Source organism: Saccoglossus kowalevskii, chromosome 20 (genome assembly GCF_978046115.1).
Source record: "Saccoglossus kowalevskii chromosome 20, keSacKowa6.1, whole genome shotgun sequence".
Lineage (NCBI taxonomy): Eukaryota > Metazoa > Hemichordata > Enteropneusta > Harrimaniidae > Saccoglossus > Saccoglossus kowalevskii.
Window position 1 is genome coordinate 27,978,455 of NC_140660.1, and position 16,581 is coordinate 27,995,035.

General features: G+C 34.7%; 2 protein-coding genes across 2 annotated transcripts in view; one reads left to right on the forward strand and one right to left on the reverse strand.

Annotated features, from left to right (window-relative positions):
• The window catches only part of LOC100370511 (ras-related protein Rab-27A-like), a 95,373-nt gene extending 88,657 nt beyond the window's left edge, over nt 1-6,716 (reverse strand). The window contains exon 1 of the mRNA XM_085494629.1: nt 6,574-6,716. The gene's annotated coding sequence lies outside the window, so the exon portion shown is untranslated. The remainder of the gene's footprint in view (nt 1-6,573) is intronic.
• Nucleotides 6,717-7,173: 457 nt separating this feature from the next.
• On the forward strand, nt 7,174-12,833 carry LOC100313630 (hepatoma derived growth factor). The gene is made up of 5 exons (NM_001168091.1): nt 7,174-7,492; nt 8,723-8,799; nt 10,230-10,365; nt 11,396-11,587; nt 12,605-12,833. The coding sequence occupies exons 1-5, from the start codon at nt 7,406-7,408 to the stop codon at nt 12,680-12,682; spliced, it is 570 nt and encodes a 189-aa protein (NP_001161563.1). The 5' UTR covers nt 7,174-7,405; the 3' UTR covers nt 12,683-12,833.
• The last annotated feature ends 3,748 nt before the right edge of the window (nt 12,834-16,581 follow it).

The following is a 16,581-nucleotide window of genomic DNA, read 5'->3' on the forward strand; positions in this document are numbered from 1 at the left end:
GAATACCACAAATTATGCACTCAGGCATTACAGGATCACATCAATCTCTGCTACGCACTGGTGAATACAATCACTGTAGTGCCTTAGTACATACTTTGCGGTATTCTTGTTATAATATCTTATATTCAAATGTGAATCCATCCATACATTACAGTTCAGGTGAGAATACTACAAATTATGCACTCAGGCAGCACAGGATCATATCAACCTCTGTTATGCACTGGTGAATACAATCACTGTAGTGCCTTAGTACATACTTTCTGGTATTCTTGTTATAATTGCATTTTCAAAGGTGAATCCACCCATACATTACAGTTCAGGTGAGAATACCGAAAAATTATGCACTCAGGCAGCACAGGATCACATCAACCTCTGCTGTGCACTGGTGAATACAATCTCTGTAGGGCCTTAGTACATACTTTCTGGTATTCTTGTTATAAGCTTATATTCAAAGGTGTATCCACCCATACATTACAGTGCAGGTGTAACTTCCGAGCTGTCTATCAGGGTTTGCTTTTCATGAAAATTTACAGTTTATAAATCGAGTACGATTGTCAATATTTTCAACTTATTCTTTGTAATATTTACAAACATTACAAATATAAGACATTGTTAGACAGATTACTACACATTTCAGATATGTGGCAGTTTTGAAAGCAAGCTAAGCTAAATTTAATCCAGCATAACTGTATTTAAATTTAAGCTACGCTCAGAACATATGGTCTACCAATCAGATTGCTCAGATCATAATGTCTACCAATCAGATCACTCAGATCATGTCTACCAATCAGATCGCTCAGATCATAATGTCTACCAATCAGATCGCTCAGAAAATAATGTCTACCAATCAGATTGCTCAGATCATACTGTCTACCAATCAGATCCCCCAGATCATACTGTCTACCAATCAGATCCCTCAGATCATACTGTCTACCAATCAAATTGCTCAGATCATAATGTCTTCCAATCAGATCATACTGTCTACCAATCAGATCGCTCAGATCATAATATCTACCAATCAGATCGCTCAAATCATACAGTCTGCCAATCAGATCCCTCAGATCATACTGTCTACCAATCAAATTGCTCAGATCATAATATCTACCAATCTGATCGCTCAGATCATACTGTCTACCAATCAGATCGCTCAGATCATACTGTCTACCAATACTGTAAAATACTTTTTTTTCACTTGGAATTAATTTCTACTGAAGGGATGATGTCAAGGATTTTAAAGAATACTGACACAAAACATGTAATATCAAGAATTTGTAAATTTTGTCACTTTTCAAAAAATAAACCCATATCATTGTTTTTTTTTAAATTTTTCACCCATAATAATATAGAAATACTTATATATCTTGTTTAAAATTATTAATAATAATAGAAATTACAAAAAAAATTACACAAGTTTAGTGGGGGAAAAATAAAAAATAACTACTCTCATCATAAACATCACATCGTAAAATATAAATATAATTTGATATGTTGTCAAATACAGGTGATATATTAAAATAACCAGTCTAGTTAAATATGCCACAGGCTAAGATTCCTAAATAGCTTACTACTCCACTAGATGAAAACAAAGATTGTAGGAAATCTTCGCTAGAATCAAATTTGCACTAGAATTTATTAGAAAGCAGCAAAACACACTCACTAATTTAAGTTTTCAACCTTTTTTAGCATTTTATACAAATTTAGAACATCTCATAAAAACTGAAGGGAGGAATCTTAGCAACAGTTGCCAAGCAACAGATTTAAGTCTCTTTAGCAGCGGTATGAGTGGGTAATATAGAACATATATCAAGTAGAAACATTACACTGGCATTCTCTTGTTTTACTCCCTAAGCACCAAGGTTATTGACATAAGTCATAAAAATTCACTGGCCCAAGAGACTAGTGTTTAAATATGGTATGTCACATTAAATATGCCCAGTCATGAATACATTTATTTATACCTCATTTTTATTATTATTACTCTGTATATGGAAGCTCCCATTAAAAGTCAATTGTGTCATACTCTTCTGAAAACTATGTTGCCATGTATGCAAGGGTTTTTCCAAACTGGGGAACAGGGGCGCAGCACCCTGATACTCTCGGTTGGCGCCCTCTACCGGATTGCCAATTGAACTTGAATATATTTCTTGAGCTGGGCATTTCCGTACTGCCATACAACATGAAATCTTTCTCAAATATATTTTTCTCCGTGAAAACCTCCCAGCAACACCAGCTGACAATGTGTCTGGACACCAAATACACTAAAATTACTCCAAAAATATTTCAGTGGCGATAGATACACCGTTAAAACGGTGCTGAAACCTTACCGAACCTTCCACACCCTATAGTCAGTATAGTACCCCCCCCCCCACTTGCTCGCTCCACTTCCTCCCCTATTTGTGCTCCCTCTTGTTCATTTTTTCTAGAAAAACCCCTGATGTATGCTTCTCAAAAAATCCAAATTCAGTGTTGTGGGTAACAGGCTGCATTTTTTGAGTATCCCCCTTGCTGCTGGTGTACATGTTATAATAAAAAAGATTTGTCCACACACAAACAACAAATTCGTTTTAAATATAAGCAGTTGGCCTTATATTGCCTGAATTGATCGTTTGATGTGAAAGTTTGGTATTTTTCCATGATTTGTACGAATCTGAAAAAACGATTTTTCAACTTGTTTTCTTTCCTTAATTTCTACTAATAAAATCTTTCCTAAAGGCTACAGTATTCTAAAACTAGTAGCCCAGCTGACAATGTGTATGGACACCAAATACACTAAAATTACTCCAAAAATATTTCAATGGCGAAACCTTACGAAACGTTTCACACCCTATAGTCTATAGTATAGTATGCCAAAACTAGTACCCAAGGGGGACTACTAGAGATTTACAAAGTACAAGTATTTTGTTTTGTTTTTAAAAATAATTTATTTTCAAACAATTTATGTCAACATAAATTAAGCCAATTACATTTACTTATCAGAAATTGACAGATAATCAGGAAAGTAGAGTTTTAAATGATATTATATTGAAAGCCAGGAACTGCATAATAATTTGGTGCACAGCAGTACAACACATACGTATCATTTATTGATTTCCTTTTTCAAGTTTAAATATAAAATTATTAATATGCAAATTTTATGCTAATTTGTCATGCTTGATTTTTAACAAAATTTGTCACTTCTGAACATACATGTATGCAGTGCATTATGGGATAGACATTTTAATTTTACACTTCTGAGCATATGCAATGCATTATGGGATAGACATTTTAATTTTACACTTCTGAGCATAAGCAATGCATTATGGGATAGACATTTTAATTTTACACTTCTGAGCATAAGCAATGCATTGTGGGATAGAAATTTAAATTTTACACTCCTGAGCATGTGCAATGCATTATGGGATAGAAATTTAAATTTTACACGACTAAGCATGTTAGTGAGCATATATGCAATGCACTCGGGAATAGAATTCACTAAAATACAGTCCAAGCATAACTTTACTATTAAGCCATTTCATAAAATCTTTTTAGGTATAAAATGGCTGCCATTAGGCCATCTTGAACTGGATCAATATAAAAAAAATATAAAAATATATATGCACATATACATGTACATTCCAAGATGCAAGATGCATGTAGGAAATTTTAACATAATCTACCTGGTCTGCCAGAGTCTGAGGTACAGGTAAAATTATATGGTTTAAGAACTTTGAAAGAATGGAAAATAAATCATTAAATACTATGGGTTGCTATACAATAATAATTTTATGCATATTATCAAGCATTATCTAACATTTTAGACAGCCACCTGTCTGCCGTTCATTTTAACCAGCCACCAGTCTGCCATTCATTTTAGCCAGCCACTTGTCTGCCTGTCATTTTAGACAGCCACCTGTCAACTTTTCATTTTAGCCAGCCACCCGTCTATCGGTCATTTTAGCCAACCTGTCAACTTGTCACTTTAGCCAGCCACCTGTCTGCCGGTCATTTTAGACAGCCACCTGTCTGCCTGTCATTTTAGCCAGCCACCTGTCTATCTGTCATTTTAGACACAAAATTCACATTTTAGACAGGCATATGTCCACTTATGTCTGAAAACTCATAATTTGCAACATAATAATAAATAATTTTCAAAAAAAAAAAATATGGTGCCACTGACTGTCTCGACAGATTTATTGGCAAAAATTCTGACTGACTGTTGCTAATGGAGAAAGATAACACAGTAGCCCTCGATCGCATCATCAAATCTCAAAGTAAAATCTTTTCATTTAAACGATTTGGTAAGAATATTATCTTGGCTCAGTTGAACCACTGGAAAACAAATTATTTACAGTATCTCTACAGCATCTGAATGATTAAAAATCAAGCATAGACCAGATTTACAGCTATATATAGAAAACAATAAAATGCACAGAGATTAATCTTGGGTACTTTGGGAATAATATTAGTAATCTGATCTAAGGGAATTAAATTCACCAATTTCACTCTGAACATGGATTGAAAGCAACAACTGAAAAAGCTCTGTGGAATTGCTTTGATTTAGATAAGATGTTTAGTATTAACAATCAACAAATAATGAGAAAAAACAAAATAATTAGGTAGATGTCAAATAAATGTTTTTAAAATATACTTTGTTAACCTGTCAGGTTCTAAATGATTGACAGAAGCTGAACAATTTTGATTACTGTAGAATACTTTATTTTCGCTTGGAATTTATTTTCGCCATTTTCGCTGAAGGGATTATTCCGTGAAAAAAAAATCCAGTGAATATACTTTTTTTCCTATATTTCACATTAGACTCATCAAAAATCAGTGAAAATAAATTCCATACAAAACGCCCAAAAAGCCTTTTCAGCGAAAATTAATTCCAGCGAAAATAAAGTATTCCACAGTATGTTTTTTTACTCAGTAATTAAATTACTGGTAATTGTATTTTTAATTTTAATTAATTACTTAAATATGCAAAATATTATTTCATGTGATTTTAATAACAAGTTTGTTCAAATTTGAATGTTGAAGCGGATAAGTCATCACCTACGCATGCGTCAGATGAACATAGCATGTGATTGTTTACTATCAAGTGTCTACCCATGAGCCTTTGTGTTTTTAGCATGTGTTGTTATCGCCGTTTGGGACTCAATTCCTGCGTGTCCACAGGTGACGACCCTCTCGCTTTAATATATTTTCAGATTCACCCATTCATTTGTTACAACCTCTCTTTTCATGCAAAAAGCAATTTTAAATTTGCATGTTTTATTTGGTACAATGTAGCATTTATTTTGCATAATTCACTGATCAATGATTCAATACTGGATGTGAGCCAAGATTATGAAATATTAAAACTGACGCTGAACAAGTGTGCTTTGAATTTGTATCAACAGAGAACATGTATTATTAAATTACAGTATTGTATTAGACACAGAAAAAATATTTATGTTTCTGTCGCATACGCATCGGTTAAAAGCTTCAAGGTATGTTTTTTTAGTTAAATTTGTTTTTTATAAAAGATTGAAAATAGAAAACAGTATACATTTTAATTATGATTTTAAAATTAAAAAAAAGATGATTTTACTGAAATATATAATTATAGGGTGACGGTCATCGTGTTGCGTTCTGTTCAATATGGGATTCATAACGACTTACACAACGTGTAAAATACACAAAATTTAAACATGGCTGCAGAAGAAAACTGCCCTTGAAGAAACTGACTTGTAAGCTTTGCAACTCATTGTATATAGTCAAAAATATTTAGAGGCTTTTCCCCATTTAAACTTTTAAACCAGTTCCTGGTAAACGAGGAACGGAGAGGGGGTTCGCTGGAAGATTTTATCAAACAAGATTTTTGTCTTGTAATAGGAATAAATAAATTCACTATTTCAGCGCAATATACAAATTACAATTCCTTTAACCACCTGGATATCAAATAGCTAGCCACTTCCTGAGTACAAACATACCAAGGAAGGGTGTATTGTAGACTTTGTTACAAATCCAACCAGCATCTTTTTCAAAAACATCCCCAGCTGTCTGCGTGTGCAGAGTTAACTCTTATATATGCGTGACTACACTGCGATTACTATACTCGATTAGTATTTCTACTGTATTATTTTTAAATCTAATAATCACGTTTTATGACGAAATGAAAACATTTGATTCAAAGTTTGTTTGTTTTTATTACTAGATTTTTTTACAGTCTGTATAAAATAACTTTACACGGGTACTGTCAATGCGTCGATGTTCGCAGCGAAGCCATACATGTACTCTGTAGGTTAGTGCGAGGAGACACTCCCACACACACGTTCACAATCTACACACTAATCAAAATATTATTTTATTTTCCGGTTTGAATTATAGCGGCTCTCGACAAAAACATAATAAGATGTTATCAAGGTGTGTGCAAAAAGATATCTCGCTTTTTACAGAGAATAGTATTATAAAAGCGCGGTACAGGTAGCCGCAATTTAAAGTAAGCGTCAATGACTATCCACGTACGCGGTTGTCAAACGTCAAACGCTTCTTCAAAAACCAAATTAGTAGGATCGACAGATTTTTCAGTAAAACAAATCAAAACTGACGTACCTAGTATTCCAGCTACCATGCACAAACTATGTGTTGGACTCTAATTCCATAAACGATGTACAATAACAAGAGTACATCGATTGCAACGACCACATACACTGGTTTATCGCAGTTTGGCAATGCTGATATATACGCCTGGCATATCAATCAGATTACACATTTACAACTCCCACACCATACACATTGACAACACAAAAATATAACGGACTCGCTTTACAATCGTATAAACATAATTTCAATGGTCAGTGCAGTAGGCTGATTGATGAATATTAAAACTCATATCTCCTTTGTAGATTTAGAGCAAAACAATATTAATTAAAACAATTGTTTTTTTTAATTTTTAAAATATTCCCTTGAACGAGGACAAGGTTAGGGGTTATCAGGTCAACTATATTTTATTAACTTAATTTGTTCCAGTATTTTTGCTGAAGTTTCGAAAATACTCACATATTTTTGTAATATATCAATACAATAGGGAACAGTAGTACATTCTGTGCTGTATTTCTTACTGTTTATTTCGTTTTTTGTTACTGGAAAAATATTAGTTGGGGTCTAAGGTCAATAGTTCCGCTGCATACGTAATGAGATGCTACTCAACAGGCAATATGGCGTCCATGTGATACCCTAATTTTAAACGCATTAGGAAATCCCGACGAATTTGCAGTATACTGCAACAGGAACCGATTTTAATGCTGTTATACGGTCCATGGAACTAATTACAACTGTATAGCGGTTGCTGTGTACTGAAATCTAACCAGGTATCGGTGTGTTTGTTCAACTCGACTGTCACCATAGACTGCAGTTTCAGTTTTGTTCCTTATCCCATTGAAGGATGGCTGCCAAACCAACATTCAAACCAGGAGATAAAATCTTTGCCAAAATGAAAGGATATCCTCATTGGCCTGCGAGGGTGAGTGTGGTGAGATATAAATTTTATATTACATATGCATGTAACGTTTTCGATGTATTCCTGCATTTCACGTTGCATACATTAATAGGCTGCAGCTTGAAATCATGGTGATCCAGGCAGTCGATTTGAGACACTTTCTCTTACCATCGACGAGCGTACCAAACTTTGCAATTATCCACAGTGAGTAAATAGTCAAGTAAGGTTTTATATTCATTGGAGCTGACATTGACATCTTGCATCCTAGTCTCAAATTATACATGTACTTATTTTGCTTCTACGACTTTGTTTCTACTGTATAAAACACATGTTATCAAGTAAAATAGAGCTAGAAACGAATATATAAACAAAATGACATTTTTACCCTCACAGTAAAAAATTAGATGTAGCATACATTGTAGTATTGAATACCAATTTACACAATTACTGTTTAAAATAAGAGAAGCCATTCAGGTTGAGGCCACAGTCCCTCCAATTCATTCATCAGCAATTTTTTTAAAATAAATGGGGAGCTGAAAATGGCTTTCTGCAACACAGTAATTAAAATCTTGGCCTGTGAACTTGACTGAAGTCTAGAGTTGAGCAATGTAATCAATCATGAATGCATAAAGTTTTTATTGAAGAATTACCATACATTACAGACAGTCCAAGTACCATACTCGTGCACATGTTGGTACACGTTTGTTTCCATAAACCTCTTTGCTTGGCAGATTTCTAACACAAGTTCAATAGCATGCTAGTAGCTATTGCTGTATTGGGATAGGCTATTGTTCTAGTATTATTGTTATTGTTATAACAACAATAGCCATTGTACTGTATACAATTTTCGCTTGCAACTAATTTTTGCTTTTCTCGCTGAAGGAATGATTCGGTTAAAATAAAATCTAGAGAATACTCCTTTTTTCCTATATAGTGAAAATGAATACCATACAAAACACCCATAAATATTTTAAGTATTTTACTGTAATTGAAATTACGAGGGTAATGAAACTGACTTGTAGTTGTAAATTTAATTTTCTACAGCTGTATTAGTATTTGGGGCAATTATACGTGTATTTGGTGATAATTTAGACAATGAACATCTCTTTATTGTTGTCTTAAATAATAAAATCTTAAATTCCAAATAAAATTAATTATCTGCATCACAACATCAAATTTACCCGCAAAGGCTGCTTGTAATTGTTTTTAATCTCATCTCTAACAATTATAAATACACGATTTTATTGTTGTTGTGATTTGCAGATTGATGACATCCAGGAAGGTGCTGTCAAACCACCAGCAAATAAGTTTCCAATATTTTTTTATGGAACTCATGAAACGTAAGTACAGTGTACACTATTTAAGAGGAGCAGTTATGCAGTTATGGGTATGATAAATCTGAATTCAGTTCCAAATGATTCCTTGTTACAGATGCAGTATGGAGAAGAACATGTCATTTTTAATACTGTTTATTACTTGCCTATAATGGTCACAATCAAACAGTCCCAACCAAATTCACATGTAAATACACTGTATAGAGCTGTCAGTATTTACCAGCCAAAGTGTTCAATTGAACTGCCTATTACGACTGACTTACAGAAAGCAACAAGTTCTGTTGACTTGTTATATATTTTCTAAAATAACCGAATGAAGCTGCAATGATCACAAGAGCGCTCCGCAAAAGGCTTTATTGACATGTTTTCACACCTGCTTAATTTTGTACAATATCATAGTTAATAATTTACCGGTATGAACAAATTTTGTCATAGGTTCCTCTTTTCATAACTACTGAAATAATTTGAATGTACTGAATTTGATACCATCCATTGTCATAGTGCTGGTACAATAGACCATTTTCCGTCACTGCGAGAATCACGCGCTATGCGTGAAATCGAATGTAAAAATAGGACAAACAAAGGTCATAGCATCGTAGTGGCGTCAAACATCGCGTGGGATTCGACAAATGTGAAAATATTTTTGGGGCATTTCAATGCTTAATAATGTGCTGTACACATTTGATGATAGACAATTTCGAATAAGTAAGGGTATTCAAAAGCAATATTCCTCTGTCGAAGATCGGCCGGACGATGTGAGCTACGAAATAAAGAAATTCAAGTTCAAAATCAAATTGTTTGATTTTTCGGCAAACTTTTGACGTGCGTCTATCATGCATCTTGCGAGATCTCGCAGTTGAACGGAAAATCACATATTTACAGCATGAGATACAAATAGCATTACCGGGCATTTATTAAATGCATTTGTTTAATTATTATTTATTAAATATTGGTATTCACTTCAAAGTCAATAAAATGTTGAGTAAAATGTGATCAACTTGTTTTGATAGAGCAATCAAAACAACAAGATCAACCGCCATAGTTTTGAAGAGATGACGTTGTTGTTTACATATCCCATGAAAGACATTATGCTAATTGAGCCTTGCACTTGCCTGCTGGGGTTTGTTAACAGTGCACAGGAACTACAACAGAATCAAATAAATAGTCCTTTTGCTTTGGAGCCCATCGTTCGTTTGACTATAGTTTGACCAAATTAATTCGTTTTCAAATAGTTGCATTTTCCTGCCATTACTAGTCCTGATACATAATAGATGATTGCATCAAAGCTGACTCCAGCTATGGTTTCAGCATAATGCAGACACCCAGTCTAGTTTTCAATATATAGTTCAATACTAAACAGGCCAGTAGGGTGAGTCACTTGATAACTGGGAGTACCAGATTACTGAGTGGCATTTCTTATAAATTCTTTTATTCAGAGCCTTCCTTTCAGCAAAGGAGTTATTTCCGTACGCTAAATTCAAAGATAAGTTTGGAAAACCAAATAAGAGGCGTGGCTTTAACGAAGGATTATGGGAAATTGAAAATAAGCCAAATGTCAAGTTTGCGGGAACAGTAAGTACCATATTTGTTATAAATCACAGTCAAGTGTCAAGTGCAGTGGTGCCGAGTATTACCTGAGAAATAGTTTTAGCCATAGTTTCTTGACTGCTTCGTCACAGCATACGGTAACTGAGGTCATGGAAAAAAGCATTGATTCTAGGTTGCTCGGTCACAAAATGTACAGTACAGTCAGGGTGTAACTTTTAATGCAGCTATACTTGTCATCATTAATTTCAACATATTCTCTCTATAGCATTTACCTGTGCTACAAAGTAGAGACTTATTTAGGTTGATTACTCTGTGCAATTAAGATAAGTAGCTGCTTAGTTAGCTTAATGCCAGCTTAAAACACGCTAAATGTTAAGTTATGCTAAGACCGCACTGAAGCTTAGATCAGTTCAAGTAAGAGGTCACAGAATTAGCCGTAGTTCTAGACTGCTCAGGCATGACAGGTACCTTGGCTTATTTGATAAGGTCAAAGGTCATGGATTAAGTAGTGATTTTGGACTGCTTATTCTTGCAACACAGCTTAGGCCAGACTTTTATTATCCTTTGTTTCGCGAACCCTTCGAACAGGAGGCGAAAATGAAATAAAAATAAAATTTAATTTCACCGTTATTTCTCGCGCCCACTTGTAAGTGCAAACAATTGCTAAAAAAAACTTATTTTTATCTCCATTTTTTCCGCCCGCCGCATAACAAATCCAAGTTGCATTTTCGTGGGAGCATCATGATCAAAGTACCAAAGTCTCACCCAGATGAGTAACAAAGGTATACATGGAATAAAATTTTATTTCATTTCTTATCTCCAATCAATGACCTCACTTACAATTCTTTGAGAATCACACAAATCTAATGAAAAAAAAAATTAATTTTATTTTTTTCCGTTCTCCTCAAGAAAGTTGCCTTATAAAAACTCGAGAAACAAGGAATAAAAAAAAGTCTGGCCTTTGTTGTGTTCTCTGTTGAGATCAGATGTCATGGAAACGCTCAGATAATGATTGTTACTTTATTTTAAACTAATAAAACTGATGCCCTTGTAGTCAACAGAGTCTGAAGAAGCAGAAGAGGAGGAGGAAGGTGAAGAGGAGGAGGAGGAAGAGGAAAATGAGAAGAAAGAGGAAGAAGATGCTGAGGAAGAGGAAGAAGATGAACCAGAGGAGGCAGAAGAAGAGAAGGATGAGAGTAGTAGTGAAGATGAAAAACTAGTAATTGATGAAGCACCCAAAAAAAAGGTTGGTTACCCATAGTTACAGCATTGATTCCCTAACTACTATAAACGGTTACATTTTCACTGCTAGAATTTTTTATGATTTCAGAATTCTATCGTATTTGTGAAGAAAAACATTTGTACAAGTCGCTGAAACTTCATTGTGTAGAACCCTAGAAATCATGAGAATGCCGAAATCCAAAAAGTTTATAACAGAATCAGCAAACTTCTTTTCTTTGTGTAGAGTCCAGTCAAACCCTGAAGGGGTTTATTTATTATTAAACGTAATCATTCCATATTCAGAACTCGCATTTCCTATTATGGTAGGATGAAAATACCCCATAAAATACCGCAAAATTACGGCACGCTGTAACTTACGGCATTACGGTGACAGATGTTATAAAAATAATAATTACTTTATTGAAATCATTTCCATTTGCTGTTATGGTATTTATTGCCAGTCATCATGCACATGAATGGCAAAAAGAACACGTCAGTGTAGAAACTGATTGCATTGCCGACAACGTCTTGCGTTCATTTCATTCATTACTACAGTGTCTGACCATATATAGCTGCACTTCCCTCCATCGTCATGTCATACTAGTATGAATTTAGTATACTGTGAAATACTTTATCTTTGTTTGGAATTAATTTTCGCTGAAGGAATAATTCAGTGAAAATAAAATCCAGCGAATATACTTTTTTTCCTATATTTCACATTCAACTCGTCATAAATCAGTGAAAATAAATTTCATGCAAAATAGCCAAAAACACTTTTCAGCGAAAATTAGTTCCAGCTGAAATAAAGTATTTTACAGTATATGTTTTCCTAAATTCACTACTGAGGGCATGATTTCGGTCATACCAAGTGTTCAGACAGCAAATTTTGCCAAGTGCCAAGTTTTGATCCCGACTCTCTACATGCATTTTGTGTAAAATACATTGTACATAGTAGTTTTACATGGAATTTGAACCCGTGCTGTGTGACAACTGTAGCGTTATAACTTCTTTTTTTAATTTAATTAATTTACATCTATTTCAGGGGAAACCTAGAAAACCAGCTCAGAAAAAGAAACCAGCAAGAAAACGAAAACCTTTCTCGCGCAAACCTAAGGTTTGAATCATTTATTAAATACTTAATTATGTATTCAACGACAGAAAATATATTTTTACTGTGCGACCAGAAATTTTTGTTTTTTATCACTACATATTAAAAACCACAGTATGCTCGATGTTTTTCATAATAAATGTTTATGACAATTGATCAAAAACTGTCTATATTTTGTTTACTATAAAATAATTCTCCCTAAAAAGACATTTTGGCTGTTTTGTATGACATCAAAAGCTCGATGTCGGATAAAAAACTTATTTGCTTTAGTTTGGGGGTGGGGGGTTTGACCTCAAAAAGTTTCTATCTTACAAAAACGATTTTATTTTTTAATGAATTCAAAAAAATCTTGAAGAATTTGTAGTTCGTTTTTTTTCTATCCAATCATGGACAGAAATAACAGAAAATTAATAAAAAAAACATCCAAGACGAGAAAATGTTTTGGTCTGAGTGTAAATATGTGCGTCAAATGAAGTGCATTTGTAAAGTCTTTTTACACCCACCTGACAACCAACTGCTATGCCATACTACTGTCCTATTATCAATTTGTATTTAAGGTAGCGAGAGGGGAAACATAATTTATAGTTTAATGGAGTTTAGGACTTTCCTCACCAGTTACTAAGCATGCAGTTATGGCAATGTATATGTTTTCAGAAAGCTTAGATATAGCAGAATACGATCATATATGTTTCGTCTTGATATTTGCTCAGGGGATTAAGTTAGATCGTTCCCGTTAGCCTTCTAAACAGAGAGTTTTTTTGCGGGATTGGCCGTTTCTCGGTGTTCCTTTTTTCTATGTTTCTGATCTTTTCACTGTTGCTTTATGAGATAATGATCTTTGAGAATGCGTCTCGAAATTTTTATGTGCCTCTTAGTTCTGGAGATAAAGCCTGTTGAACTTTATGGACTAAATTTTACGAACGTCTTCCTGTTCCCAAGGCCGTAACTCAACGTCAACGGCTCACATAAATGTCCATGAGACATCATATTTTAGCCCATTTTGTGGCAAATAGATTGTGTAATTTGTACATCGTTAGCGTAGAGAAAAGTGTTGAAAGATGACATCTTCAATAGTTATGATAGTCAAAAATTAGTTTTCGTAAAAACTCAATAAAACATTTTTTCGAATTTGGCCACAGATAAACAGCTAATTAATGACAAAATGTCTACCATTTCGATCATACTTTGTAAATATACAAGTATCTGATATGCGTGGAATATTAGATCATGTAAAATTGGTTGGTTGTTTCCTAAAACGTGACAAAACTTAGCAGTTTCATCGAAAGTGGGTGCTAACTTGAGCAAAAAGGCGTACCCACGCAATTAATTTATTCAAGTCCCTTTGTTATGTTGAACAGCGTCAACAGTACAATCGGTTCTCTAAACATAGGGCGGGCCTTCATGACAGCATATTTACTTACGGGGTATACATGCATTCAAGTACAGATATGTTTGCATTACTCTCAGCCTATGGAGAGTGTACCGTTATCGGATTTGTTATAATCAGTTAGCTCTAAGTCAGCACTACCGGATTCGGTCGATACCCCGCCCGGGCGATCTTATGGAGGATTCGATTTCCTTTTAGAAAAATGTGGACCAAAAGGTCGCCCGGGCGATGTTATGGCAGATATTACGAAGCCTGCAATCTTGTTTGAAAAAATAACCCTGCGCTGATGAAAATGGTCTCAGAAAATGTTTAGAAAAAATAATGTTTCGCGTTGACCAAATATAATCAGTGTTTTAATACATTGGTGAGAGGTCGCTTTTTACGTGAACAAGAACATGCACTAAGAAGGAAAAGCAAGCCAAAGTCGAAACGGGGTGCATCATGGACATGACATGACACAACACACGATGCGACAACTGAATGATCAGTGACATCATTTTGGGGTGCAATTGAACTTCAAGTACTTCTTTGCGAAACTTGCTGCACGGCGATGCTGACATCAAGTGTATGTTGACCGAAGTTTGACCCCAATTCACGCACTGAACTGGCGTGTTACCTTAGCAACCTTTTTCTTTCGTGCTCTGCGCGTCGATCTAGTAAACTTGTATCCGACAGTACTGTAATTACGCAACTTGTATGCAACTCTGTACTTTGAATATATTAACATCGTTTACTTGGTGCACTGCTTTTTTAATTACGCAAATTTGTTACAATATTGTACCAGCTCTGAATATTTCAACTTTGTAATATATTGCTTTCATAATAATTACGCAAAATTCATTTTATTTTTTACTATTGTTAGGGCACTGACCCGGGGTATTGGGTCTGTGAATATTTCAATATTACTGACTTGATAATGCGTTGCATTCGTAATAATTACGCAAACATAAACATGGGCGCATTTAAATCATTAAAAAGGATAGTAGTCTGGTGTCTACGGAAAATCGAGAAAATATTTTAAATACTTGTGATTCATCGATGTTCCAATGGTGAATTATTTTATTCGAAATGAAGTGAATATGTGATATAAACCATACCGTGCGTCATATTAAATTTTACTATAATATAATAAACTCTGGGCAGCGCACTTCGATCGCATTATTCACGTACATATCGACTGAACTCTACTAACCACATGTTTGTATTACGTGCGGCATTGGGTTCACACACTGATATTTGAATTCGGACCACCCAGCTTGACCCGTCGACAGAAACCGCTATATCCACTGGATTTTTATCGGTGTCATCATTCTCGTCTATCTCCGCCAATTCTGTTTTGAGTTTTCTTATTTCATCGGCGGCATCTTGAAATTCTTGTTCTAATAGTCTTATAGCAACGTCTAAAACTTTCTGAGTGTTTTCTCTGAATGTGGTTCCAGATAGAAGAGGCGGTAATCCCATATAGCTACTAAATTTACGCATTGCGCGACGACCCTTTCCAATGCCACGAGCCGCGATCACCAGCTTACAATTCACATCAAAAGAATGTCCACTCTTTTTTGATGCAGGAAAAATGTCAGTCATGGAGTTACATTTTTGATTCCACTTTATGGGCTGACTATAATAAGAGCCCAGGTCACTTTCATTTAGATATATTTTAACGGTGTCAGACATTTTTCGGCGGCCAGGTTATTAAAACACCAAGAAACCTTGAAATACTATAGTGTAATGTTTGTTTGTGCTTCGATCGCGATCGCGTAACGGATACTACTTATAGATCACACAGGATATAATAAAGCCGGATGGTCAACAAATCAGTATGCAAATTAAATCCTTTGTCTTCAGTCCGTCACTCAACATGATATGTAAATGCATGAAGGACGTGTTCACCTACAACTAAGTTTCCGGGAATAAATTGAAATTACTCAACAAATGCATCGCGCACTGTAAATTCGGACCAAAGATAAAGAAAGTACACAATATAAGGTTGCATAATTCGGGATTTTTAGAAAAATGTTTTTTTTTTCTAGTTTTTCCCTTCTCGCTTCCTTAATGGTGAATGTAGTCTGACGCCATGACCAATATTTATCAATTAAGTTTCAGTGGGGGGGGGGGGGTTTGAAAAAAAGTAAAGGAATTAAGTTTTTTATCCGACATCGATCTTTTGATGTCGTCCCTTAGTGATTTGTGTGGGGCATATATACATTTAGTGATTTGATCTAATATGGCCAAACAACAGCCATTTTGTTTCTTTGAAAGTGCATTATCTTGGACAAGCTCAGGATACGTCCTACATGATTTTATCAAAGACAGATGACTGGCAGCCAAATGTTCTCCCAAATTGCAATAGGGGGCAGTGTAATTTACAATAACTTTCTTCCACCAATTCATCCCTCCAGTGAAAATATCAAAACCAAATTGCAAGTGAAAATAAAATACTATAAAGTAATTTATTTTCCACCAGGCTTTTCATGGTTAATAAGCAACAACAAATCAAACAAAAACAAAGGCAGTTTGTGGAGGT

Coding starts and splice junctions, on each gene's coding strand:
- LOC100313630 (NM_001168091.1), top strand. CDS start 7,406: ATGGCTGCCAAACCAACATTCAAACCAGGAGATAAAATCTTTGCCAAA. Junction 10,366..11,395: donor ATGTCAAGTTTGCGGGAACA/GTAAGTACCATA, acceptor ATGCCCTTGTAG/TCAACAGAGTCTGAAGAAGC. Junction 11,588..12,604: donor ATGAAGCACCCAAAAAAAAG/GTTGGTTACCCA, acceptor CATCTATTTCAG/GGGAAACCTAGAAAACCAGC.